Raw genomic sequence first — 27,076 nt, forward strand, 5'->3', positions numbered from 1 at the left:
GTGTGGTTACACTATCCATCATTTTCCGGATGTGGTGCGGAAAATAGAGGTCAATGTGAGACGCTGAACAACCATGGGCACGTACAAAAAATACATCGGAAGCCGGAAGCATTACGTCTCGAGGGTTAGCGAGAAATTTGGAACTATACTTTGGAAGCACTTTCGATAAGCTGCTATTTGTACCGCCCTTTTGTAGGGCCAACCCCCCGAAAAAAAAGTCGCCTATAATTCATGTGTACGGTTAGGTATAATGCTTAACTCCTGTTAGGTGAGCTAGATTCGGTGGTGTAGCACGCGAAAAACAGATTAACGTGTCGTAGCTTTAGTTAACAGTACGTACTAAGCACACATTAGATTTGTTTACGGTTGCAGTTTTTAGGGGCTGGTCATTGTACTGCAATGAAAATGCAAACTGCTTTTGATTTGGGTTAAAAGAACAAACATCAAATAAGTGTGTGTTCAATTATGTATAATGTTTTTAATTATTGGTGTTAATTTCAAGCCAACCAAAAATATATTTCTTGCTTTGATAGCTTTTCACAACGCCTAAAGGTATGCAATAGGCGCGTCTACACGATACGATTCCTGCTCGATTTTTCACATTCGGCGAATCTTTTTTGTATGTATTGGTGCGTTCGAGCAGAGTTGGGCAATCTTTTTCGCCTAAAAAGATTAACCAACTTTGATGGATGCCTCGAATCTTTCGCTTGTAATCTTTTGTAATAAACGGTTACTTTGATGGAAGAACATATCTTTTCAGACACTTTTTATTTGTGCTGGAAGTACGAAGAAGAAAGCAGGCCTGGTGAAGATTGGTATCGTGAAAACACGAGAACACCTACCAATCTTTTTGTTACAGGCTTCTATGACTGTATGTGTAAGATTGGCGATCAAAGATTGGCATCGTGTAGACGCGCCTAATCACTAATCATTTGATCACTTTTATTAACTAAAAATTATGTGTCTAATATTTTATTATATAAAGACAACATAACGATGTAAGAAAAAAGATTTTTGAAGAACATTTTTGGCTTATTTGTCTAGGCAGCCCTCGAAGTCATCAAGCCATCGCCGTCCAAAAAGCGATTTAAAGAAAAACACATTGCATACTGTCAGGCGTATTAATTACTCGAAGTTACTAAAATTTATGCTTTCAAGAGAAAATGAAAATTGACATTTGAGCATGTTATTGAACCGTATATTATCGACCATGCTATTTGGCCAAGTCCGATCAACAATAACTAGCAAAGCTCCAATTTTCTGTTCTTTGTTAAGATGTGGATGAGGAGTAAGATAATCCTTCTTATCGTTTCTAATATTGCATCTCAAACCAATGATTCTATTTTTGGGATACAATATTAACACCATCACATTTTGCTTTCTCATTGCACCGAGAACATCACCTAAAATTCATCACTTCGAAGTAAATCCGACGCAGTGAAACAAAAGTAAAAACCAGTGTACCTTTCCCCGATAAGGGTACATCCGTATTCGCAAATGTGTGTTCCCATCCTTTCCCTTCAAATCTTTACAAGTTCGATTTTCGCTTCGTTTCACTTTCACTCAATCAATTCCATCCACACCGTCCTGTGCACTGTTCCTTTCTGTGCGTATGTATCGATTAGGAGAATAGTCCATTTTGCTGTTTGCTGGTAGTGATTGTTCCGGTACCAACAAACCCCAGTTTGCAAAGGGCAAACAGTAACTTCTCACTCAGTACACACAGTTCCAGCACATTTCCTCGCAAAAGGCTCACCATGTGAGTGTGTGTTTTGCGTGTGATCTTTCATTGACACAACACTATCTTCGCACACATTAAGGCACAATTTCACTGCTCCATTGCACAATTCAGCCGTGCTCAATTTACAAATCGTTGTCGTCCCTTTTTCCGCCCTTTTGACGGAGGATGGAGAGACTATTTGCAACCATCGTGAGTAGATTAAACCGCCGTTTCGGTGCGATACCACTATTTCGATTGTGTAGTTAGGAAGCCGCAACAAAGGAATACAACAAAAAAAATCTCTCCTTCTTCCGTTTTCCGGTGCTATAAAAGGGATCGATTAAATGGCGCGAAAAGTGAATCTGGTGTCTTTTGATGATAGTTGTTTGCCAAATAGCGCACCGTACACACTTCACACTGCGAGAAGATGATGGTGACCACAGTACCACACGGTTTCGTACACGATTAGGAACTTAAACGAACAACTGAAAAGCTCATCAGCTAATGAAGGTGAAAGAGCAGCCGGATAGCCACCGGCTTGATGACTGACCCCCACCCGGGGGGCCTCCAAAAAGACTAGACTTTGAGTGGGGCTAAATCCTAACCCCTCGGTGGTACGTTTGTTCCCGATCATTCAACCCACTCGCAGCGGCAGTAGATACGGCTGAAGGAGAAAGTGTGTTCAGCTTAAGGCCTTACACTTAACGGTGTGCGAATAAAGACGAGATACAACAGAAGCAAGCAAGAGTAAAGAAAAAAAATCCACCCTTCCTAATGGAATGGAATTGTCATCGATCGTGCTTGCTCTAACGGCTCTAACCCGGGACAATCAACTGGCGTGACGCAAAAGCCGATCGTTCAAACATAAGCACTCGGCGGGAAGGTCAAGTATGCCCGCGAGAAAACGACTGGCTTGTTTCGCTTCGACCGGGGGATCTCCCGGCGTGACGTACAGTGTGGCTCTCCGTTCAATTCACCGTTGCATATGGCTGTGACTGTCCCCGTTGGGATGGCAATCGTGCTGGACACAACAAACCCCCACGCTAACTGTAACCACCGGCTTGCAACCGTCCCATAGCGCCATCATGCATGTGAATAAAGTATGAAAATTGTTTCACTTTAGCTTATATTACCTCGTGATGAGAGCACGCGATACATAACAAACGTTTATTTTTACCGCAATTTGTTGCTTATTTAAAATTAATTCAAACACTTACACACGTTACAAATTGAAATTGCACCGCCAAAAGAAACACTCCTTTTGCATTGTTTCACCTTAAAATTTTTCTCTCAAAAATCGCGCTTCTAAATGTAACACCACATCAGGTGGTGTTTATCCCCTTCGTTGGGGTTAGAATTTCCCCCCCAAAAAAAAAAATGGCACGCACGTTTCACCGATGGAAAACCACGACGAACCACAAACGAACCAGTCTTAACATACACGCCTGCACGCGACACTTCCTTCGAGCGGACTGAACCACACATTCCGAGAGCGCGCGCGAATACTCCTGGCGGGAAATACATTCGTGCGCGCGTTGTCTTCGTCATCACCGTCGTCCGTCTTTCCAGAGTGCGAACCACCCTTGAAACGGGTGGGTTCATCCTTTCCCACTTTCCCAGATGGGTTGGAAAAAGGGGTGGGGGGGGGGGGGGGGGGGGGGGTTAAGCTTTTCGTGCTTCCACAATGTTCGGCGCTGTGTTGTGTTGGAAGCTTTCAGTCAAGTCGTTGCGTTTGTGTCTTTCCCTCACTTCTATTGCCCACCGGTTTTCACAGCTGATGGTGCGCGTGTGTTTCGGAAAAGTCATCACTTTCTCTCTTTCTCTCTCTCTCTCTCTCTCTCACTCTCTCTTTTTGAGGCACATTGGTTGGTGCTGCTGACATTTTCTACCAACTATCCATCTCAGGCGATTTTCGTTCGATCCTTTTTGGTATCCTTGCCCTTTCGGTAGCCGGCAGGAAGCGCATCGGGTTTCCTTTTTTCTTACAGGGGTGTTGCGTTATGTGTTTTAGGTCGTTTTAGAAAAGTTTTTCAACATTATGCAAGCCTCCTTATGGTTTTTTTAGTATACATTTTTTATTATTATCTTAGTATTCTTTCTAAGAGGACGTAATTCTTATCTTAAAAAGTTCATTATGCTTGTCGCGGTGTAAAGAAGTTTTAAAATATTATAGAAAAACACATTCAAGGATATTTTTTTGTGTTTTATTTATTATTTATTTATATGGAAAAGGATAAATTGTATTGTAGAATGAATTATATAATTACAGTGGAACACCGATTATCCGTGCTCATCGGGACTCGGACCCTGCCGGGTAAGCGAATATCACGGATAATAGGTACAACTCATTTTATTGGGGTAGTGGGTAGTGTGTAATGGGTGAACTTTTTTTTCTAAAGCTAAATGTTAATATTGTTAGGTGCCATTTGCAAAATAATTCTGTTTTATTTGGTCGAACTTAAGCCAACTGTATCATTTCCTATTGAAGCTTTTATTTCTTGTCATCACCGGTTTGCAGTTAATATGTTAATTCGCCTTTGGAACTGTCATTTTCGAGCTGCCCGGATAATGGGACAACCGGATAAAAGGTACACGGTTAATCGGCGATCCACTGTATATGATATCAAAAATTTTTAGAGCTTTAGCATGTGAAGCAAAAGAAATGGTGGACGAGACAATAACATATGTAAAGATGGGGTTTAAGTGTATCATCGCAGTAAAATATTTCTTAATCACAATACAGCTTACTAAAAACTTGATATGATTTCGGTTTGAATGCTAAGATAATATTTCATAATTATCTGTTTTCTATTGTATTGTTATTATATCAAGGTATTAAATAATTTATTTTACATTGTATTTATGTTTGTAAAAGTGCAATTTTTAAAAGTATTATTTTTCTATTGAAAAGCAAATTTTAAATTAGCAACAATGGAAAACCCCTGCAATTAGATGGATAAGAGAATACTAAACCTTTGGTGACTTTTCAAAACTTGCAAATGTCGAGAAACGTGGTAATATACCTGTAAATATTGTTTTTTTTGTTCATGCTTTTGTTCAAATAGCAAAAAGAAGCAAAAAGAATTTTGTCACTAAAGAAACCGATGAAACATCAGGCTTATCCTTGCTGAGAGCATTAGAGCTTTGGATGGAAGGAACCGTTCGGTGTATGCACGAGAACGTTCATTCCCTTTGCCTTAAGCCCTGTAGAGCTTTTCACTTGGTTTCGTGGCTTTTCCAACATTCCCATGCTCCATGCCAACTGTCCCCGTTCTTCTCTCTCCCTCCGCCCTTCAAGCCTCCACCAAATGTCTGTGATTTGTGTACCGCTCTTCATGTCCACCCTAGACAACCTGCGCTATTGCTGCACCTCTATCTATTGGTTGTTCTTTTCACGTTAAGGCATGTGTTGGGCATCTGTTACCGTGCGCGTGTACCCTCATTTATTAGGGAGCGTTTTTTTTCTCTTCCCGCTTTCATTTTCCGAAAAAAAGAAAACAAAAATGCGCCAATGATCATAATGAACCGCGGGTTTTAGTAAGACCGGGGGGGCTTGTGTCTACGACTCGCCTGGTACCCTTAAGGTGAGGTAAGGTAGCCGAACTATTTACCACCTTTTTGTGTTGCGGGTAGTAAGGGTGCGAGATTAGCGGGATAGAACGTAGGGCCCTTGCATAGGCATGACAGGATCGGGTTAGTGTTTCCTGCGTTTTATGCTCGTGCTCGTCTCGGACTCGATGTCGATGCTGTCGAATGATGGCTTCTCCTTTTAGTTGGCCGCTCGGTATCGCTTCGGTTAGTTTGGTGTGATTTTTTCCTCATCGCCTCATGCTGTAGCCAGCACGTGCCTTCCGGTGCGTGTACGTGTGCGTTACGCTTTCGGTGTGCTTGTGTATGTGCTTTGGTGGTCAATAAAATTAGTGCCAGTTTGGTTGGTGTTTGTGGTCGTCACAAAATTAAGGAAAGTAGAAAACAGTTTTTCAGCACATCACAGCACAGCAAAGTTAGAAAAAATGCAACTATTCTTTACTAAGAAAATATTGCTTTTAAGATGAATAATATAAGATTACGATAATGAAACATTTTTGAATATAAAATTTATATTTTGGAAAATTTTGGATTTTGTTTTAGCTTCAAATTTTTCCAAGTTTTTCCAAACTTTCCAAACAAATTTTGCTTCCGTGTGGACAGGTACCGAATGTCGATAAATAAATAATACTAACAAACTATCTAAATGTCAAACCACTTCCGCAAAGCTTCTTCCCTCTATCACCTTCCGTAAGGGAAGGCGGAAGTGAGTAAAATGTATACACCCGGTGATTAAATAAGTGGAAATCGAAATAACTACCCCTTTTCCCGCTGGGTCGTTCACCGGTACCACTTCAATCACTCCATTCCCACTCTTCCCACCTTGGTTCGGCAAACAATATTGATTGGTTGCGTTAAAAATACACACATATACACTAACACTACACTCCATTTCATCCTCCAAATAAGTTTTGTGGTAACGATAACTTACGTAATGGCATCCCGGCCACTTCCACTTCTTAATTAGATGAATTTCAACGCCGACCATGGGCCGGGGGGGGGGGGGGGGGGGGGGGGGTCTGGTTTTTGGGGCACGTTTTATGCGTTAGTTTGCGGCAAATCATTTGTGGTTTTATTGTGTGTCCTGTTCCATGGAAAAAGGACACATTTCGTGTGTGTGTTGCGAGATCATCTCGGGATCGGGATTTTAATTTGCTATTTCGAAGTTTGATTTGTGGACGATCTTTCGACGTACGACATTGGATTTCTGCAGAATGATGAAGTTACGAGTGGCTTAAAATAATGTGTGGTTTCAGTTATAGAATACGAACAAAAGCGAGATTCGCATCCGTTTAGAATTAGATTATTATCATTTTAAAAATAAACACTTCGGTCCCTTTAATGGATCGTCTGCTATAATGAACTTGATGCTATAAATACACTATGCACTATGTTGAAATCTATACTTCTGTGGTCTATTACGATTGGTTTGAGGAAATGGAATAATCAAATTTATAATTCCTCTATAAATAATACTATAATTTAATGTACTCTGCCACAGTTCTTATCTTACCGTAACATACACATAGACGCACTGATTACCGAACCTTTACAATCGATGTTTTTTTTTGTCCGTACAGCAACGTCATCAATTTGTCACCAAAACCGTCCATCATCATCAGTACGAAAAACCGCCGAAACAACCATTCCGAGACATACCGGGATGGTAAAAATAATCCTACCAGATGAACCACGCAGCAATATTTCGCGGTCATTGAGAATTGTTCGCGCGAATGCGAGATCTTTATCATTCCACCCCCGGGCTGTGGTTCGTTACTGCGTGTACTGCGTGTAGTAGTAGTTGGTGGGTTTTTGGGCATGCTAGACATCTAGCATTGCTCAGGATTTTGAGGTTTAAATTTCGTTCCCGTACGTCGAAGCGAAAAGATATAACGAGCTTTCCGTTGGGTTCCACATTTCAACCGCCCAGAGAATAACGACGTCCTGTTTTATCAAAACCCCTTAGTTGGGGTGGGTGATAGAAGAGACAAGTTTCGAGTATATTTGTGTTTGAGAAGATTTTCGAAAGAATTTGTAAAAAAACTAGGTTTTCATTTTTTGTTGTTTTATTTTAAGTTTATCCCCCAAATGCACAAAACAGCCCCAGTCTACACGATGACTTACGGTGTGACTAGTTGCTACTACTACTACTAATACTACTACTACTGCTACTACTTCCACTATTACCATCCACTACGAGACTGGTACCTAATTCCAATTCAATTATTTCAGATAGATTGAAATTTCGCAATTCATTTCACCGGGCACCCGGGTGACACGGCACAAGATTTGCTTGTGGCGGTATTACTCTTGCCTGGGAACAAGAGCTACGGAGGCACACATAGAGAGCCCAGGTGCTCTGCCCTGATCGTAGTTGACATTTTTGTGTAGAGTAAAGAATGTGACCAGAACAGGAAGGAACGGATCTGAGGGTGGGTGGTTCGAATGAGAAGCATCTAAAAACCGAACATACAGAGGATAGGAACGTATATGTCCCAAATGCAGTTTTCCAGCTGAACGAATGCTGTGTGTTTCTGTGTAGATCAACATTTTCTTTGGAGTTTTAATTTCCTTGTCTTATTTTCGTCTTCCTGTGTTTTTTTGTCGGGGAAACGAATTAATGCAAAACTTGGGTTGAAGGCCAATCTTCGAATTGTGAACCTATTGCCGATGGATTGTTGGGAAAACTGAGGCAAATAAACGGGAAAAATAATATGTTATATTTTACATTTTTTTTAATAATTCTTCATACAACTAATAGTAATACTTTTATAAATTCATTAATTGATTTGTTGCTTATTTTCATTACATTAAATCAATTATTTTTTCTTCGTTCTCGTTACAGGTAATTTAAATACATGTTTTCGTAGAGTTTAAACATGTTGCTCGCTCATGATTACAACAGTAGGGTAAGCAAACATTACATAACTAAATGAAGTAGTGAACTGTACATTAGCTATTTTAAACAATGTTTATATTTACAATTAAAAACTTATTTTTCCGCTTTTTTTAAAATACTGTAAACATAAAAATTGTGCTTACTTCTACTCTTATAATCCTTAGTGTAAAAAAGTGGGGTTTTAATTGAACTTAATTTTTAATAAAAAAAAACATTACCAAATCCGGAAATAGTTAATCAAAATCTCTGAGGTTGTAGTAATCAAGAAGAAGAAGAACTTCAAATCGTGCGCCCTTGAGCTTCCTTTCTCATCCCAGCGCATCTGGTATGAAAACTGTCCAACGTGATTTTACGTAATGTTTGCAAACTGGTAACGGAAGACAAGTTGCAGCCACTCTTTAGCAACACTTTCGCCATTTTTCGGGACGTTTGTATGAATAGATGGACAACCCCCTGTTAGGGTTAGGTGTCCAGCATCACGATTCATTTGGAAGTAAATTTAATTACTAGCCTACCGTGTACAACCGTCATCGGTGTGGCACTTTCGCCAAAAATCTTTACCTCTAATGTCACATTATTTCTTCCTGTGTACTGCTTTTTTCTCGCTTCTCTTTCCCCTATTAAAAGACGCACTGGTGTACAGATCTCGCGGTGAATCATGACCCTTCAATTAAACACCAAAAAAAACTGACAGTGAAACGAGCAGTAGTGAAAGTTGAAGGTGTTTTGAGGTTGACCCGTTCATTACCGGGGGCACTCTTACAGCACGGATGGTTGGTACTTTTTGTTCCTCTCTCTCTGTTGAAAATTTTGACTTGGTCATTGTACCCGATTTAGTGTTTTTTTTAAGGTTTATGTTATACTTATAAAATGTATATCTTATTTTACTTTACAGCTTCTTTAACTCTAATCTTGTCCTGTTAATTATCAGACTTAATTTGTCAAGTGCCTATTCCACATTGTACCTACAATGTCTTATAGTATTTATCTCAGAATGATCTTGTTATTAAAACGTACTTTATCGACAGCTCTGTAAACTCTGCAATTAACTCTTCATTTTTATAATAATTTCGCGAAATAGATTAGCTACAAATACCACTGTTAAGACTATTAGAATTCATAAAAAATATGTCCAAATAATATAGGAAAGTACAAAAAAAGATTTACTTCAAAACTAAACAAAAAAACATTACAGAGAACAAAAACGGTGTTGGGACATTCTTCCATCTATCCGTACCAGTGCAAGACTTTTCTCATTAGTGTGCTTATTTCATTGTCTTGCTAATAATAATAATCACTCACTCTCACGCTCTCTGTGGCGGGTTGATGTACAGCGAATGGACCCACTTCCTGGGGCCGTTTCCATCTTATTCACGAGTGTCCTCGAACGTCCTTGAGGTCCATCGGTACCGTGGCAGTGCAGTTGGATTCCCATTTTTGCCGCCAATTTCATCTGATTAGTTCTTATGGCATAATCAGAAAACTTTTTTTGCTACAGTTCGTAACAAAGCTTTTGGTTGTTCGGTTTTGTTCTCCACCGTTTCTCGGAAATGGTTTGGTTAGTTTCAGGCGTAACGCGCACCCATCAAGTTTACCTGTGTGAGAAGGGACACGGGCCGTAATGTGTGGCGCTGGAGAAGTTGGAACTGAAACGTATGTGAGTGCTTTTGCTTCAACGTGTTTGGCGAAAGTTTTGCTAGGTGGCCTTGGTTCATAATGTGACATAAATCATTCTTTAAATGGAAAGTTCCACGTGATTGTGACGTTTATCTGATGTAGTTGATAAGGACAAATTGAGCTGAATGCAATAAGAATAGTTACCAGAAACATTAACTTTATTTCATTCGCAAAATGGATTCTTCAAATATTTTGGATTTTTTTATCACAAAAAGGATATTTTTGTTTAGAAGTTCCAATCCACAGTTTTAATACACATTCAGTTTCATGGACATTCAAATTAATTATTTATATGCTTTTTACTAATCTGGAAGGATTCACCTGGCTAGCTTTTAAATGTATTGACAAATCTATCCAAATCACTCCAAACCCCAACACTGTCACCCATCTCATCGAAAGGGACATAAAACCGAACCGCAATAAATGGCATCATCCGGGGAGGACCATCACCTCCGGTGTTCTAATTTAATTAATTCCTTTCGGTCGAAACGTTCATCCCAAAAGCTTGCATATGCGCTCTCCAAAGGCACCGGGTTCATTCTGGTACGAAGACATTCGGCATAGATTTGTCATTTCGTAATAACTGGATTGACACATATCTTGCGTAAAATTTGGCGTCACTGCGGTAATTGTGATTGATTGGTGCAAGGTGTGGTAGAATAGTTGCACACGTGAGCTTTGGTAATTAAGTTATCCAGAAGGCTTGATTCATATCAATGCGTGGTGTTGTTTCTTTGGTTTATTTATGGAATATTTTATTTATAAAATATTCAGACCAAATTCCATATTTGAATTTTGTGTTTATTTATGCAATTTACAAGCCTCCAAAAAAAGAAATAAATTATTAAATATTTTAAATAATTACATTCCTTTGCAGCGCTCTTCGGTAGCATCATCCCAGTCTCGCAACATCCGTAGCACAGTACTGAAAAATATGTTCAAAAAGATAGCCCTCACGCGGTCAGCAATGAAGAAGGTCGTCGTGGTGGGATTTATCAGCATCCTGGGAAGCTTCCTGCTGCTGCTGTACTGGAACGACAGTTCCGAGTCGCCAAAACCGTCGACATCGATGTCGATGGGTATCTACAATACGCACATTTACGGAAGTTTGGAAAGTGCGACGGGCAACGGTGATAACGTTCGTGCCAGTACCATCCCTGTAAAGTAAGTTTGCTCCCTGTATTGCATAAAGAAAATTAGTAAATTACAAAAAGCTGGTGTGTGATGCAGGAGAATTTATTATGAAGAATTGTTTGAAGAATTGCTGTGAAAATGTTGTTATCCATTGCAAGAGAGACAAAAAAATTGTGATATTTCCTGTGTGTTTGCAATGCTGTTGTCTACTGTTTTTCTCGATAAGTGCATGTTTGAACTTCGTACTCGATAGCAAATAACTCATAGCGGACCGACCAGATAATCAACGGGCTCGCAGTTTATGATCCGTGTAAATGTCTCGAACAGCCAGACCACCGCTGACCGGTCCGGTCATGAAGCACATCACGAAGCTGTTAACGATTTTGCCTGGCGATAAAACCATGCTAATGAGCGGAAATGGAAGCATAAAGCACAATTAGCTTCCGAATGGCGATTTTTATGTGCGGTGGTCCTTTGGGGGGATGAAGTTTTGGTTTTTTTTAAAAAGGGAAAATGCTTGGTCTGGTTTGAAATGGAAACTTTGTGCTTATTTCGTTTAAATTTTTTGTAACGGAGTTTATGCATCTCCTTCAACGCTTTTTTTATCAAGCAAAATTTGGCAATTAATTTTTTTGTGGTACTCAAGATGCCTCAAGAACTCAGATTCATAACATAAAAAAATTAAACGCACCTAACTTAATCGTGCAGCATTATTGATTATTTATTATTTTTATTTTCCGGCTTCTTTATTCTCCAATTTTAGTCCCATCGAACGTTCGTGGACGTACAAATGCGTCAACAATCGATGCGTGCGGCACCATTTCGTGGATGGCGTGGAAGAGGACTTTGAAACGAGCAATAACGCACACCAGCCCCAATCGCCCCAGCAGTCCCATGGTGGTGGTATACCCGGTGGAAGCAGCAGCAGCACGAACGCTGGCAGCTCATCCAGCGGTAAACGGATACCGCACCTAACCTGCACGATGACCTGCGGACCAATCAATATCTGGCCCCAACCGACCGGTGCCACAACGATCGGTAGCAAAACGTCACGCTTTCGGCTGTCGGACATGCACGTCAAAATCGTGACCCGGTTCGAACCGGTCGAAAAGCTGCTGCATGAAGCGTACGACGTGATGCGGTCCGAGATCCGTGGTGTGATGGTAGCGCATGGTGCTACCCTGGAGGAGATCGAAGGTGCACTACCGGCCGGTACCGTACCCGCTGGTATGCAGCCACCGGCAGCCGACCAACGACCGGGGGCAACGGAAGTGAACGATGCCGCAACGGTTGGAAGACGACCGAGCAGCAGCAGTACGATTGATGCTGGAGTAGGAAAGATTCATTTCTTTAAGCTCGTAAGCGACAAACGGTACGATGTGGATGCGTTCGAGGTGAACGTCCACGTGGAAAAGTCAACCGATACGCATCTGACGTTACACACGGACGAAAGTTACAACATGACGGTGACACGTAAGTAAAAACGGGACTTTCCTTTTCCCCAACCACAATCTTTGCATAACAATCCGTACCGTTGCAGATTCTGCCAGGGTGTTGATCGTGAAAATTTCGGCAAACACATTCTTCGGTGCGAAGCACGGTCTTACAACGTTACAGCAGTTGATCTGGTTCGATGACGAAGAGCGTACACTGAAAGTATTGAACAAGGCGTCCATTGAGGATGTGCCAAAATTTAAGTAAATATCGGCAATGTTTTTTTGCGTGCCTTGAATCATTATGTTCATGCGTTCTTTTCGAAATCTCTCTCTCTCTAGTTACCGTGGCCTTATGCTCGATACCTCCCGGCACTACTTCTCGGTGGACTCGATCAAGCGCACGCTTGTCGGCATGTCACACTCGAAGCTGAATCGATTTCACTGGCACATTACGGACTCGCAGAGCTTCCCACTAGTCTCCAAACACTATCCGCAGCTGGCCCGCTACGGTGCATACTCCGAGCGTGAAGTCTACACACCGGACGATGTACGAACGCTGGCAGCATTTGCCAAGGTTCGTGGCATTCAAATCATCCCGGAAATCGACGCACCGGCACACGCCGGCAATGGTTGGGATTGGGGCCCCAAGCACGGTCTCGGTGAGCTTAGTCTGTGCATCAATCAGCAACCGTGGAGTAACTACTGCGGTGAACCACCGTGTGGTCAGCTGAACCCGAAAAACAACCACACCTACCTGATCCTGCAGAAACTGTACGAAGAGTTGCTGGAAATTGTGGGCCCACTGGATTACTTCCACATCGGGGGCGATGAGGTGAACCTGGAATGCTGGCAGCAGCACTTTAACGACTCCGACATGCGTACGCTGTGGTGTGATTTTATGCTGCAAGCATACCATCGTTTGCAGCTGGCCAGCGGTCAGAATGCGACGGCACCACGGATGGTCGGTGTGTGGTCGAGCGGGCTCACCAGTGCACCGTGCCTGTCGAAAAACACGTTCGCCGTACAGGTGTGGGGTGGTAGCAAATGGCCCGAAAACTTCCAGCTCATCAACAGCGGGTACAGCTTGGTCATATCGCATGTAGACGCATGGTATCTGGACTGTGGCTTCGGTAGCTGGCGATCGACCGGGGAAGGTGCCTGTTCACCGTACCGCAACTGGCAGACGGTGTACAAGCATCGTCCGTGGGAGGAGATGAAACTAACCTCGCTCCAGATGCGTCAGATATTGGGCGGTGAGGTGTGCCTGTGGACGGAACAGGTGGACGAATCGATACTCGACTCGCGCCTATGGCCACGTGCATCCGCCCTTGCCGAACGGTTGTGGACCGATCCAACCGAGGAGCGGTACAGTGAATCGGTTCCGCTCGAGGTGTACAATCGGATGTCGGTGTTCCGGAACCATCTGCTCGAGCTGGGACTGCGGGCGGAACCGATCTTCCCGAAATACTGCGCACAGAATCAGGACGAGTGTGTATGATATTACGTGAACCCGTTCTACTAGATTGTGATCACGGTATGCTCGGTACAGCGCCGTCGTAAATGGCATTGTGGTTGTGATACTTTGACAAAAGGGGTCTTCTATACGCTCCAACAGTACACCTGGCACGGAATGTGTGGGATCTTTGACTAATCGCCTTTCGGTTTATCTCGTGCCGTCAACCGACCTTTTCTTGACAAGTGTAGGGTAGGGTATTTGCGTACCAATTTGGTAGAGAAACAAAAAAATGCAACGCAAGCAAAACGGGAACATATATTTAGAAGAAGAAAGAGGAAGAAACACGCTTGAAACTCATGATATTACACGATGACCAACAATCATGGAAAGATGTGCACCCATTACACACACTTTCTTTTGAGATGAAGCGAGTGGAGTATTTGTTTGTTTGTTAGATATTTATGAAACGAAGCGCAAAGTCGATCGAACGAGCGAGAAACCATGCAAAGCAAAGTGAAATGTAATTGTAAATAGTTTGTAAATGATGATTAGTGTGTATGGTAGATACTTATTTGGAGGTTTCACTCTAGGCAAAAGCAAGAAAAATATAACCTACTGCACCCGTAGTATTTAAAGATGATGATAAGAATGGTAGTACACGATAATAGGTTCGCACTTATAGCAGAAACATCATTAGTTTGGTACTCTTTCTTACAACTTAGGAAAATAAAGCATTAGTAGGGATTTAACACACTTATAAAATCACACTGTACCCGGATTTAGTGACAAAGGTTGTACGTTCAATAGAGAATGAACACATTAGAAAAAGAAACCCGAATATAATAAGCAGTGATTGATTCATACGAACGAAAGGAATCGTTTAGAAAAAAAAAGAGTTTCTCCCATTAATTGCTTTCGGTATGCCTCCTTTTCCATTATCATACCTCAAAACGATCCTAGAACTGCATAGGACAAAATGGTCGGTAGATAGAAGAAAGTATTTGCTCGCATGTACTTACACGATTCGATACGAATCGTTGACATTATGGTAACACCATGCGCACGATGGCGAAGCGAAATGACCCGTTACACAATCATACACACTCAGGCACTAGATTTGCATGTGAGTTAGGCAAATAAAAAGCCATTCGTTTCATACTAGTGCGAACCGTTTTGGGGGGGCACGCACGATGACCCACTTATAAAGATCGAGCTTGTTTAAACGTAAACGTGCGCAATGCGTCTAATTTCACTCAAACTCTATCTCTTTCTCAATATATCTGTAGACGATTTCGTAGTTTAAGTATTTTTGTTTTTCCGTCATTCACTAGCCTTGTGTTGTGAATAGTGTTTGAGATTAAAGCCGTTAGAGATATCTAATACGTGTTATTCCGTTTGTTGTTAGCTGTTGTGCTAAGTTTTTGGCAAACTAGCCATACGAAGAAGAGGGGAAAATACCAAGCTTCCGCACGGTTTTCGTTTTGCCAAACGTAATATTTAAAATATATCAACACCACACTCTCTCACGTACACAGCAAACAGGCGCCGCATACTCGACAACCGTTCGTCCTGTAGCTAGAGTGCACTGTGGCAAGCAAGTAAATTAAATCTAGTAAAAGAAAGTTAGTCCGATAGCTAGCGCAAAATACACACTGAAAAAATGAAACTTGTCCATTGTCCGACGACCAAAATGCCTGATACTCATGCGAGCGGATATAGCGGATTGTTTTTTGTACATAAAAATGCCACTCACTACATCCTATTCGCCCCTCCCGATTCGAATGCAAACGCAAACAGTGTTCCATGCAATGATGCTAAAAACAAAACAATGCTGTTCGTTTCCCCTCCCCGAGCGGTTACTATACGAAATTTAATTCAGATAGACATTTTTTATACGGTAGCGCAGCAGTGATGTTATTAGGTGAAATGAAGGAACACAACAAACAAGTGAAAAGGAATGAAACGCTGCCACGTTTCCGAAGGAGAGCCATAAATTCGTAGCTGATATTTAACTTAAGCAAGCAATCAATCAATTGCACCGGTTCCCCCATACATACCGTCTTGGTTAGAATTAATCCGTTACAGAAACTTTGCCACCCCCGGGGTCCCGAAATTATAACCACAAAACAAGTTAATGCTAAAACAAACATGTGCAAAAACCCGAAACATGTAAACGGTACATTATAATAAGAGCAAACAAAAATCACATCACAAACAAATGGCAACAAAAACAAAGTAAAATTAGCTAATTTGCAATTGTGTTTGCTTGTGCGTGTAAGAAAAATGTGTGACTTTTGTGTTTCGTTTGTCAGGTTTCGGGTAACCTGTTGATTTCAACTGCTTCAGTGAGACAAAAAGTACAAGTGATAAAACCATAAATAGTAGAAGCGTTTGTTTTTTGTTTGGTTGTTTTTTTTTTGCAAAATGTACCTTTTTTTTGTTGATGTGAACAGGCAAAGCAAAGCTATTTACATGTTGCGAGATATATATGGTCGGGCTGGTGGCTCTCTTTATATTAGTTCCGGTTTGTCTCTTTATTGGTAGCGTAATAAAAGAAAAGATCTATGATAATTATCGACTAAGCGTGATTTCGAACAGAAAGCGCTAGTGAGTATCACAATGTATTATGTTACGAAGGCACTCTGGTGAGAATTTAATTCATTAACAATCGACACACAGATCAATTGATTGATGCATGGTGACAGTGTTTTGTCTCGAAGGAATCCTTTTCATCGCATCAAGCCAATGGCCCTGTTTGTTATACCTCCGTGGGGACGTTTGTGGCTTTTGTGGCAAACCCTCCCCTGAATCAACTGCTGTAAATTAATGATGAGCTATTTAACAGCGGTGCAACGAACGTCACGGTGTATCGATTCGCATTAAACATTTAATGCAACCCGATATTCTAACCTACGACCCGATAGGAAAGATTCCAGCACTACACTGATTTGCTGCAAACAATAGCAAAACCCCGTAACAATGCACACTCATACAATCTTGTGGCAATGAAACGATGTTGCTATTATTTGATTTTTTTTTTTTGCTGTTGTTTTCCCTGTCACGATAGTGCTATTTCCCTTGAAGAAAGCTCGGTTTTGCCCGCACCGGTTCAAGGTGAGTGTGACATTAATTATAGATTTGCTTTCGGTCGTGAAATGACCAAACGGAGCTGGATGAGTTGGTGCAAATGTGCACACGTGGGGAAACGCTATGCAATTAAATGCACCACCCATCCGGAAGGCAGTTATCCAGCCAGCAGTTTTGCGAAAAGAGAATTATGTTGCATTTTTGAGTTCCATTTTCTCCGGTACCATTCACAGTCGCACGAATGGTGGGCTTTAGATCAGTTGTGTAGGAAATATTAAGAGGAAAAAATCTTCCTTCCCAGTGCGATTAGAGCTCTTTTACTTTTTTGTTGGTGTTTAAAATGAGCTTATCGGTACAAGTTTTATCTATTTGCTTTCTGTTTGTTTCGGTTGGTTCGGAGGTGGCGGAAATTGTTATTAACAAAACAGAATGTGGAAAGGATGCAGCATTCAATAGTAAGTATCAGTAATATGTTCCAGTATTTTTAAAGGTATTTACTGTACGATCATCGTTTTCGTTAAACGTATAAAGTCCTATGTATAAATGTATAAATTGTCATAAATTTTCTTGTTCGTTTTATGGCTAGCTCTCTTCATCTACGCTATTTAAAATGGAAATTAAATTGTCTTTCCTTGACACTGAGTAATCTACATGTTTTATGGTTGAAAATGTTCTAATGCTTCCAATCCTTCAACTATTAAGTAACGCAACAATTAGAATTGCGAGAGGGAAAAAAGTCTCCACACTACTTACTTTTGTTTTGATTTCCTTCTGGCCGTCGTCGAACACTCGTTAGAAATGGTGATTATTCTAATGATAGAACAGGCTCATCGTCTAACTGGATCTGGGTTCTAATCTTAACTGTTTTTCGTTTTCTGCTGAATGTTTTAAAAATCCTACTTTGCAGGAACTTTCCACTTGTGTAATCCTACATTGCGCCTCAATGTAGGATTTTGTTAAACACGTTTTTCATACACGCCTAGAGATGTCCAAAGTGAGTATGGGTGAGATAATGAGTTGAAACGTTGTAGTGAACGAGTTTCGTTCACTCAGCACGAGGAGTTTTAGCGACTCTTTTTTTCACTTACTCACTCATGAGTTTAGCCGCGGTGAGTCGAATTGCTAAAAGAGTAAATACGTGAGTTGAAACAAACATGAGTTGAAACGAAATGTTTGATATAGATGAGTTGAAAAGGAATACATGTGTACAATACCCAAACTAGCCAAATGAATATACTGTTCGCCCTGCCGAACTATCAAACCTGTATAAGCGAACAAGCTAGCTAGCCTGTTTGGCAAGGACATGAAACGGGATCCGCCTCTGCTTAGGAGATTCGCAAATTTATAGTATTTTTTTTATTATTTTTCACTCTTTTTTTATTTAAAGCATTACTTGAGTGAAAAGAAACACATTGCAACCAATTGGCATTAAAATAAATTAATTTAATTTTTTTTGCAAAATTTCTCAAAAAAAACGTAAGGGGTAAGCCTTATGAAATTTTCGAGTGGAAATTTTTTGTAAATTTTTTTCTGATTTTTTATTCATTTTTTAATTTAAAGCACTATTTGAGTGAAAAGAAACTTATTGCAACAAATTCACATTAAAATATATCACATTTATAAATTTTGCTGCATTGCTCAAAAATGAGGAAAATTTTACATTTTCTCAAACAGGGTAAGGAACTTGGTTCCTCGCATAACTTCTGGCACAGACATCTGAGGGCATGGCCGTCCAAGAAGAAAATGTAGCCATTGGTGCCATCTATCGACCACAGGTTAAAGATTGGCAATCCGTTCGATGCCGACCGAGTTATAGGCAAAACTTAGTGCGAAAATGAGCCTTAGTGGATTGACAGATTTATAGATTTTTTCAATTTTTTTCTTTATTTTTTACCTTTTTTTAATTTGAAGCATTGTTTGAGTGAAAAGGAACTAATTGCAACAATTTTGCATTAAAATAAAACAAATTTTTAAATTTTGCTAAATTTCTCAAAAAAATGGCAAGGGGTACCCCTTATGAAATTTTCGAGTGGAAAATTTTTTTGAATTTTTTTTCTGATTTTTTATTCTTTTTTTAATTTAAAGCAATATTTGATTGAAAAGAAACTTATTGCAACAAATTCGCAATAAAATATATCACATTTAAAAATGTTGCTGAATTGCAGAAAAATGAGGAAAATTTTACATTTTCTCAAACAGGGTAAGGAACTTGGTTCCTCGAATAACTTCCGGCACGGACACCTGAGAGGATGGCCGTCCAAGAAGAAAACGTAGCCATTGGTACCATCTATGGACCACAGGTTAAAGATTGGCGATCCGTTGGATACCGACCGAGTTATAGGCAAAACTTGGCGCAAAAATGAGCCTTAGTAGATTGACAAATTTATAGATTTTTTTAATTCTTTTTATTATTTATTATTCTTTTCTTATTTAAAGTATTATTTGAGTGAAAAGAAACTTATTGCAACAATTGGTATTAAAATACAGCAATTTATAAACTTTGTCGTTAAACGAGCTGACTCCTAATAGCGACTCGTTCACTCTGAGTTGACACTGAAAAGAGTTGATATTCTCATCTCTAATACACGCTGTCGGCGACAATAAGTATTTTTTTTATTCAGGTAGAACGGCCTGGCCGTATTGATAGCGATATTAAGCATTAAGATTAGATAAATCATTTCAAGCTCCCTTTAAGTACATAAAAATAAACCTCCTACTAGGCTGATGATTCCAGCCCATCCAGCCGATAATGTGCCCAAGGTAACTTTTTTAGTGACCAGATTCCCGTCAGTCGAAGTTGTCGCTAAACAGAACAGTACAGAGCCTTTATCCACAAATGCAAAGGATATTAACTGATGTCCGTTTGAAAACGATAACGATGCTCAACCGTAAACGGTGTGGAACATTCTCGGACATATTATTTCATCAAACATTTAACGCAAACATTTATACTCTCTTTCTACTACCAACCACAAGTCACGGCTTACTACCAAATGCCTCCACTCTATCTGTACGATGATTACGACCGCTGTCTGGAGGAGTTCCCGGTGCGTGCCACGTACTGTTTAGTAGACAGTTGGATCGTACCAAACGACACCATACCCCTCTGGTCCGTGATAGAGCAATTCTCCACCGATACAAAGCGTAGCTTCCGGCATGATCGACTACAGCGAGGTCTTTGTATGAACCGCTGCCACCAGCTAATGAGCAAGTTCGATCGACGCACTCAGATGAAATACTTCCAGTCCCGCTTCGTACCGAACGATTCGCAGGAGGTAAAATAGTGTAGGAATGTTGGACGACAGGAAAAACAAGGAAAATGTTTCTAATCGAATTCTAACCCCGTTCCCTAGATTACGTTCGATCCGAATACGTTCCGTGAGGCGCTCGATTGGCGTAACCGGTATCGCCGTTTAGCCAATCAATGTGTCAATTACGAGCTGAAGCGTCAGTACACTCTGATGGCATACAGCACAGTCGAATATTGTGTGACGAACAGGCAGCAGGCAGAACGGGATGTATTCGTGTCCGGTTTGGTAACATCCTCGGAAGCTTTAGGTGACATTGGCAAACGATGAAATATGTATGTTTCTTCACTCACACGTAACCTTTCGTGGTTACCATTTCAGATGAGATCGATGTTGTGTTTCTATTTATTTTCGGTCTACTGTTGGTGCTTACCCTGATGTCCATGGTGTACGATTCTTACCGATATCGTCGAACAAAACCACACGACACGACTGGTACGGATGGATTAAGCGATTACTATCGATCCGGGCTCGAACGTTGTAACGGTGTAAGCCGATGTATGTGCTGTGAGAAATCAATGTAACGCCCCAGTTTTAATGGCTACTTTTCTCCTGCACTCCAACAGGGACCATTTTGCTGGTATCATTCTCCCTTCCCCGGAACTGGCATTTACTGACAATGGCCCGGAAAAAAGCGACCACATCCACGAAAGATTTGCGCTTCATACAGTCGGTACGGTTTCTTGTGATGTATCTCGTCATCGCTGGCCACTCAATGCTGTTTAATTGCATCTTTCCACTGCACAATCCACAGTACGTGGAGTTGGTAAGATGATGGTTACGAGAGGTGTTTCTGAATAGTTTCCTGTAAGGGAAGAAAATCACCGTATAATTATGTTTTTGCTTTCGAATGTTCCTTATTTGCAGAACTATCGCCGGTTTATCACGATGCTTATATTTAATGGTATTACGGTGGTGCAAACGTACTTTACCATTAGCGGTTTTCTGTTGGCCGTTCACTTTGTGGATTTTGCTGAAAAACAGCGGCACTTTCGTTTGAGGGACTTTTTGCAAAGCATTCTATACCGGTTTTTAAGGTAGTGTATTCTTTTAAGATTAAAATCTAGATGCTGTAGCTTGATAGGCAAAGTTTGTCACAAAACAGCTCAAATAGTTTAAGGTTTGATTCTGAGATTGATTTCAGGTTCGTGATGATGTAGAATGGAGTCCGGATCTTGGGTGACATCAAAGATCTCTTGCTTTGATGCAAGAATATCACCTTGGACATCAATTTAATTGGAGACATTCATTAGTTCTGGCCCAAAAAGAACATTTCTTCCTTCCTGTTCCGTAGTTGATGTTCTGTATATTACAGTTTCTACTACAAATCATTCACTATCTGAAGAATAATTCATGAAACCTCCCTCTTTCTATTTTCTATAAGTTCTTTCTAAACATTAACAAACAACTCCTTTACCCATTTTTCCTTCAAGATTAACACCAGTCTATGCGTTTATGATGCTGCTGGACGCGTCCTGGTTGATCCGATTGCAGGATGGACCGGTATGGAAGCGTGTAGCCGAAACGGAGCGTACCTACTGTCGAAGCAACTGGTGGGCGAATGTGCTGTACGTGAATAACTACTTCACCGTATCGGAACCGGTAGGTCGTACAGTTTTATCGACATTACTCGCGTTTTACTAAATTCACACGTCATTCCATGGACAAACATATCGTACCAGCTATTGACGGCTATTAAATGCCACCGTACCGTTAATGTTAATTGCAACTTATCATTATTGTGCCACGCGTGGTAAGTGTAATTTGCACAACCCTGTTGTAGACGATTAGCAGATGGTTAGTTTCATTACCATTAAATTTATTTTAATGTGTTGATATATACCCGCGGTACGGTAGAAAAAAGGCTTATTAAACTATCGATTTTCTTTATTAACACTAATATCGACGATTGCTTGTCTCTTGCTAGTGTGCAATTTAAAAAATAGAAAGGAAACCGTTTTGATTTCGATATCAATTTTACATTCCTTCCAGTGTTTGCAACAGACCTGGTACCTTGCAACGGACTTTCAACTGTTTATCATCGGGCTTACTATACTGACACTTACATGGCGCTACCCGAAGCTACTCAAACCATTGCTAGCTGTGGCCGTGGCGGGAGCACTTACAATACCGGCTATCGTCACATACGCCAATCGGTTTGAGGGAGTCGTAATCTTACGGCCCGAGTAAGTGTCCTTTTCGGTGCAATATGCTACCCGGTAAATGGGAGTTTGATTTGAAACCGTAAAACCGTAAACTCTGTCTGTGTGGTTCCGTTTTCATTTTTTTTCTTCTTTTCTTTGCTTCATAACTCCCGTAAGAGCCCTCAAGTATGTGCTGTGGTATGATGCCATGTATCGCAAGATGTACATTCCGACGCACACTAATTTTGGCAGCTATCTGGCCGGGTTGATAGCTGGTTTGATGTACCACAAGTTGAAGCGTGCCAGCTTCGATGCCATGCGTCATAGAGTGAGTTTTAAGGTTTTCCTGCTTTTTGTTTTCGCCCTCCAACCCATCCATCATTAACATTTATGATGCTTCATTTTATCCTTCTGCGAAAGGGCTTTCTCGTGCTCTGGTACACATCACTACCGGCCGCGGTCATTCTACTACTGTCAGCCTACATATTTTATGCGTACGACTTTACCAAACCCGCCATCTGGATAGCGGTTTATGCGGCACTAGCAAAAAATCTCTGGGGCGCACTTTTTGGCGTACTGTTCGTTGGGGTAGCGTTCGGTGTTGGCGGTAAGTATGCCCCCTTGTCGGTATGTCAAATGTCGTCATGTGAACGCTTTTTCTTCCCTCCATCACATTTCTTGCAAAGGATTTCTACGTACCGCTCTTAATAGTTCGATCTTTCGACCACTGGGCAAGGTGACGTACTGTGTGTTCCTGTGCCATCTCTTTGTGATTCGCGTCACGTTGGGCAATGTACGACAGCCGATCTACGTAAGCGATATGCGTATTGTAAGTTCAGTCGTAAAGATAGAAACAAAAACATTCCGTAGGAATCGCAATCGATTTGTTGAGTGAATAATATTTGTGTGTTTGATATCGGCTTTTTAGCTTGTATCAACTTCATCCACCCTTGTGCTGGCCTACATTATGGGAACGTTGATGTGTCTGCTGATAGAGATACCATTCTCGAATATTCAGAAACATTTATTCTTCTTTAAAAAAGGTTATATTTTTACTAATGTCTTACAAATGTTTGCTTTATCTGAAGTATTACTATCTTTTTTTTTAAATAGAAAATATCTACAAGGAAGAAATTCAACTTGTTGCCAATGGATGTACCAGTCAATCCGGATGTCTTGGAGAAGGAACCAAAGAACCAGCGATGGAACCATAAATAATTCCTAGCAAATTTTAAATCCTAAAAAGGTAAGGTAACTAATTTAATTTGAATCTCAAACAACGAACACAAAAATCTTGCTTACAAATCAAAAAATTTAATTGAATAAAAATGAGCTTTAGAGGAGATTATGTTGATGTACTATTTTAACATTAGAATAAGAAGCGTTAGCTGAAAGTGGAGAGGTTAAAATAAACTTTAACTATCACTTTCGTATCGTTAGAATCGACTGCCATCTGTCGATTAGAAGTGCACACAACAGACAAAGTAAAGGACCATTGCCCATTCAAAATTAGCTCCATTGACGCACAATCAAGTATGTTTAGTTAAATGATTATTGCCATTAACATTACATTACAAATCCCGCTTTTCCCCCTTTCCAGAGCTACTCTACGTTCTGCTTATAACGCGATCACATTTTCTTGCTGCAAATGTGGGTACCGCGCGGCAACAGAACCCCATTCACCACATACCGGACTATTCTCGGAATCATTGCACCTCGGGAAAGTTGTAAAATGTTCTCAGACAGGAAATGGATACAGTGGGATATGGCACGGTGGTTGCATATATGTTCTAGGTTGGTTTACACCTAGCAAATGTTCTACTTATTAAGTAAGAAACCAGTTCAGCGTTCGTTTTCCTCGTAGACAAGCCAACAACAAGGGTACCGCAGTAACGCATACGAATGTGCGTTCTTATTTGTGATTAAGTCATTAGTGAGCTGTGAGTGATTTCGATGCGTTATAAGAAACGAACGGTTGGATAAAATTGTCGAGTGGATTAATTTTGAATCATATTAAATTGTTTTTGCTTATCATAGCTTTAATAGTTTTTGTGTTTAAATATTTTAAAATATATTTTTATCACCCTTATTGGATTTTAAGTTACCAGATGAAGATGAATAAAACATTGGCGAAAGAAACTTTGCTTTAGTCGTCAATTTGTGATTAAAAAAAGCTATTTAAATAATAACAAAATTGCGCATCATCAGAGTTTGTTCCACAGACAACAGCCTTTTAACTACCATCTTTGTGCAAATGCTAGTAAAATTACATCAACATGCGTAGCATCAATCTGCAACGCAAATGCACTTTAAAAAAGCTTAATAACTATTGCTGCAAACTGGCGGGAATAGAAATTATTCAAATGTCACAAAACCTACACACCATTATTTGCAACTTGCAATGTGTGTGCCTTCCATTCCTATGCTGGTTCACACATCGGTTCCTTTTGGTTCACAAATGACGCAATTGACGGTGTAGAATCGTATCGAGATGTTAGCAGACCGTTCTAGAGACGTCAAGCTGCTTCCCGACTTGCCAGACACTTTCGTGCCCAAGGACACCGGAAGAATGTGCTGGAAAATTCCACTACAACCTATGCTGTACGGTATCATTTATCTTTGGAGGCTTGTCATTTTGTACACCACCAATCCCCGTATTGATTGACGTGGAGTTGATTTGGTTGATTTTATTATAATACGTTATTAATGCTGGGAGTGTGTATCGCTAGGCCAGGGATGTTTAATTACCGGTACGGGATCTGATTGCTAACACGCCGGTGTCAGTCGGGTCAAAGCTGAGATCTGAACTGATTAATCTTTGCAATGAGCTTTCCATATCGATCCCTTGAGGATCGTCCTGTTGCAGGCATAACTCTAGAGGTTAATTAATCTAGAGGGTGCTATCTGAGGATGTCAACAGTACAAAATGGTACACATTCAGCAAATTCTTTCCCATCACCACGATGGCAACAATAACGGCCTAATGGTTTGATGAATGCGTTTCGCGAACATAACCGGTTTAGTGGTGCGATCAGTGCGTGACGTTACGCGATGCATATACAAACACACAACCATGCCGGGGACCCAGCCCGCCGAACACCGGTTTGATGATCAGCTGGTGACCTTGGCGGGAAGCGATGTTTCACTTTATGCCTACCGTATGTTGTAAAACATGAGAGCTTTTCGGTGTGTATGCAAAAACCATCACAACTTTGCTGGTTTTGGAGAGAGAGAAAGATAAAACTGTTTGGTGCTTTATTTGCTTGATCTCTTTTTTGTTCGTTTATTTTCACTGATTGAATGAAAGAGATGAGATGGTAGTGGTGAATGTTGATCGATGCTAATTAGTGGTAATTTAAGCAGAAAAAAAAACTCATAGCGCCAGCAAAGCACTTTCATGGTGCGCAAAGTTTAATACGGTTACATTTTTTTTAAATCACCAAATTGCATACCAAAAAAAAATTATGACAATCTTCAACACTTTCGCTTTTAACAATTAGCGTGTGGAATTGCTGTGGCTAGACATTATGGGCCAGTGTGTCAATACCCAGGCGTTCGCAATAACACCGTACCGGCTTCTCCCCCTTGACGCAATATGCGCAATGGAAAAGCTCACACGAGATGTTTAATCATCTTTATGTTGCGGGAGATGAACACAATTTGTTTCTTTCTTTGTGCAATGGGAGTTAATAGGAGAAGTGAAATTGTTTCTAGGCAGGGGTTTAACCCGCGAAAAATTGTATGATTCATAGTTTAAGCGTTTTCATTGCGTGTTTTTTCGTTTGTTTGTTTAAGGTGGATGAGTAAGCGTTTATGGGAACTTGGAAAATATATTTCTGTAGATATCATACAGGGAAAAATATGACTCTTTATATAAATCTTAAATAAATATAAATCAATAAAACAAATTTCACTGTACATAAAATAACCTTTTAAAGCAAACTACATGGTAAGGTTTCCATCATTAAGAGAAAAGCCGTGAAAATTGCAATTGCACAACAAAACTAATAGGAACAATCTACGGCAAGAAGCAAACACGCAAAAAAAAACAAAAACACTAGGTCAATGTTACGAAAAGATCCATCGAAAAAAGGAAAGAAATGTAAAGTAGCGATTAGAAACCATTTGTGTTTGTAAGCGACCAGATGAAATCGAAATCGCTATAAAATTGCCCGTGACGAGATACGTGGCGGATTTGTAGAAAAGAGAATAGAGCAAAACAGAGGGAGTAAAATCAATCAGTTGATCCGTCGGTTAACGAAAACCAAACGCAACCGCTATCGAATTAATCAACCACATTAACCATTCTTTCTGGGGATGCATTTTGTTTATGATTAAAACGTTTTGTGTTGTGTGAGTGAAAGAGTTAAATGCCACACAGACTTAAAAAAGTGAAGGAAAACTTCCGACTTAGACACCATCCCTAAGCCCAGACCAGAGCTAAGCTGTAAAGCACACGAAGAAAGAGAGAATGGAGGGAAAACCTGCCTTTCGATATGGTGATCCAGAGAGTCTGGTCGCTAGAACAGAAGCAGTACGTCATAAACACCTGCACAACACCTGTCTGTTGGGATACGATTTTTGCTAAAGGAGATCTCCACGCCATTATAGTTGCAGCGCCCGAGAT

General features: G+C 40.5%; 2 protein-coding genes across 6 annotated transcripts in view; both read left to right on the plus strand.

Moving 5' to 3' along the window:
- LOC125768989 (probable beta-hexosaminidase fdl) overlaps positions 1-16,481 on the plus strand; it is a 38,986-nt gene extending 22,505 nt beyond the window's left edge. For 2 of the 3 annotated variants that reach the window (XM_049437349.1, XM_049437350.1), the window contains 5 exons: positions 8,154-8,217; positions 10,762-11,048; positions 11,782-12,491; positions 12,559-12,715; positions 12,794-16,481. In XM_049437349.1, coding sequence (XP_049293306.1) covers positions 8,188-8,217; positions 10,762-11,048; positions 11,782-12,491; positions 12,559-12,715; positions 12,794-13,952 — 2,343 coding nt within the window. In that variant the 5' untranslated portion in view covers positions 8,154-8,187 and the 3' untranslated portion in view covers positions 13,953-16,481. The remainder of the gene's footprint in view (positions 1-8,153; positions 8,218-10,761; positions 11,049-11,781; positions 12,492-12,558; positions 12,716-12,793) is intronic. The other variant, XM_049437351.1, reaches the window with a different exon arrangement.
- A 99-nt stretch (positions 16,482-16,580) lies between these two features.
- On the plus strand, positions 16,581-26,233 carry LOC125768990 (nose resistant to fluoxetine protein 6-like). Of its 3 annotated transcripts, none has more exons than XR_007418998.1 (14): positions 16,581-17,452; positions 19,974-20,272; positions 20,351-20,555; positions 20,627-20,803; positions 20,872-21,071; positions 21,173-21,342; positions 21,739-21,907; positions 22,298-22,491; positions 22,627-22,777; positions 22,870-23,056; positions 23,136-23,278; positions 23,378-23,492; positions 23,563-23,982; positions 24,050-26,233. XR_007418998.1 is itself a non-coding variant. In XM_049437354.1 (14 exons), the coding sequence occupies exons 1-13, from the start codon at positions 17,338-17,340 to the stop codon at positions 23,661-23,663; spliced, it is 2,226 nt and encodes a 741-aa protein (XP_049293311.1). In that variant the 5' UTR covers positions 16,581-17,337; the 3' UTR covers positions 23,664-23,700; positions 24,050-26,233. The 3 variants fall into 3 exon arrangements, 2 of the variants coding, with proteins under 2 accessions (XP_049293311.1, XP_049293310.1); XM_049437354.1 differs by having other exon boundaries at positions 23,563-23,700; XM_049437353.1 differs by having other exon boundaries at positions 23,563-23,695.
- The last annotated feature ends 843 nt before the right edge of the window (positions 26,234-27,076 follow it).

This window comes from Anopheles funestus, chromosome 3RL, assembly GCF_943734845.2.
Source record: "Anopheles funestus chromosome 3RL, idAnoFuneDA-416_04, whole genome shotgun sequence".
Classification (NCBI taxonomy): Eukaryota; Metazoa; Arthropoda; class Insecta; order Diptera; family Culicidae; genus Anopheles; species Anopheles funestus.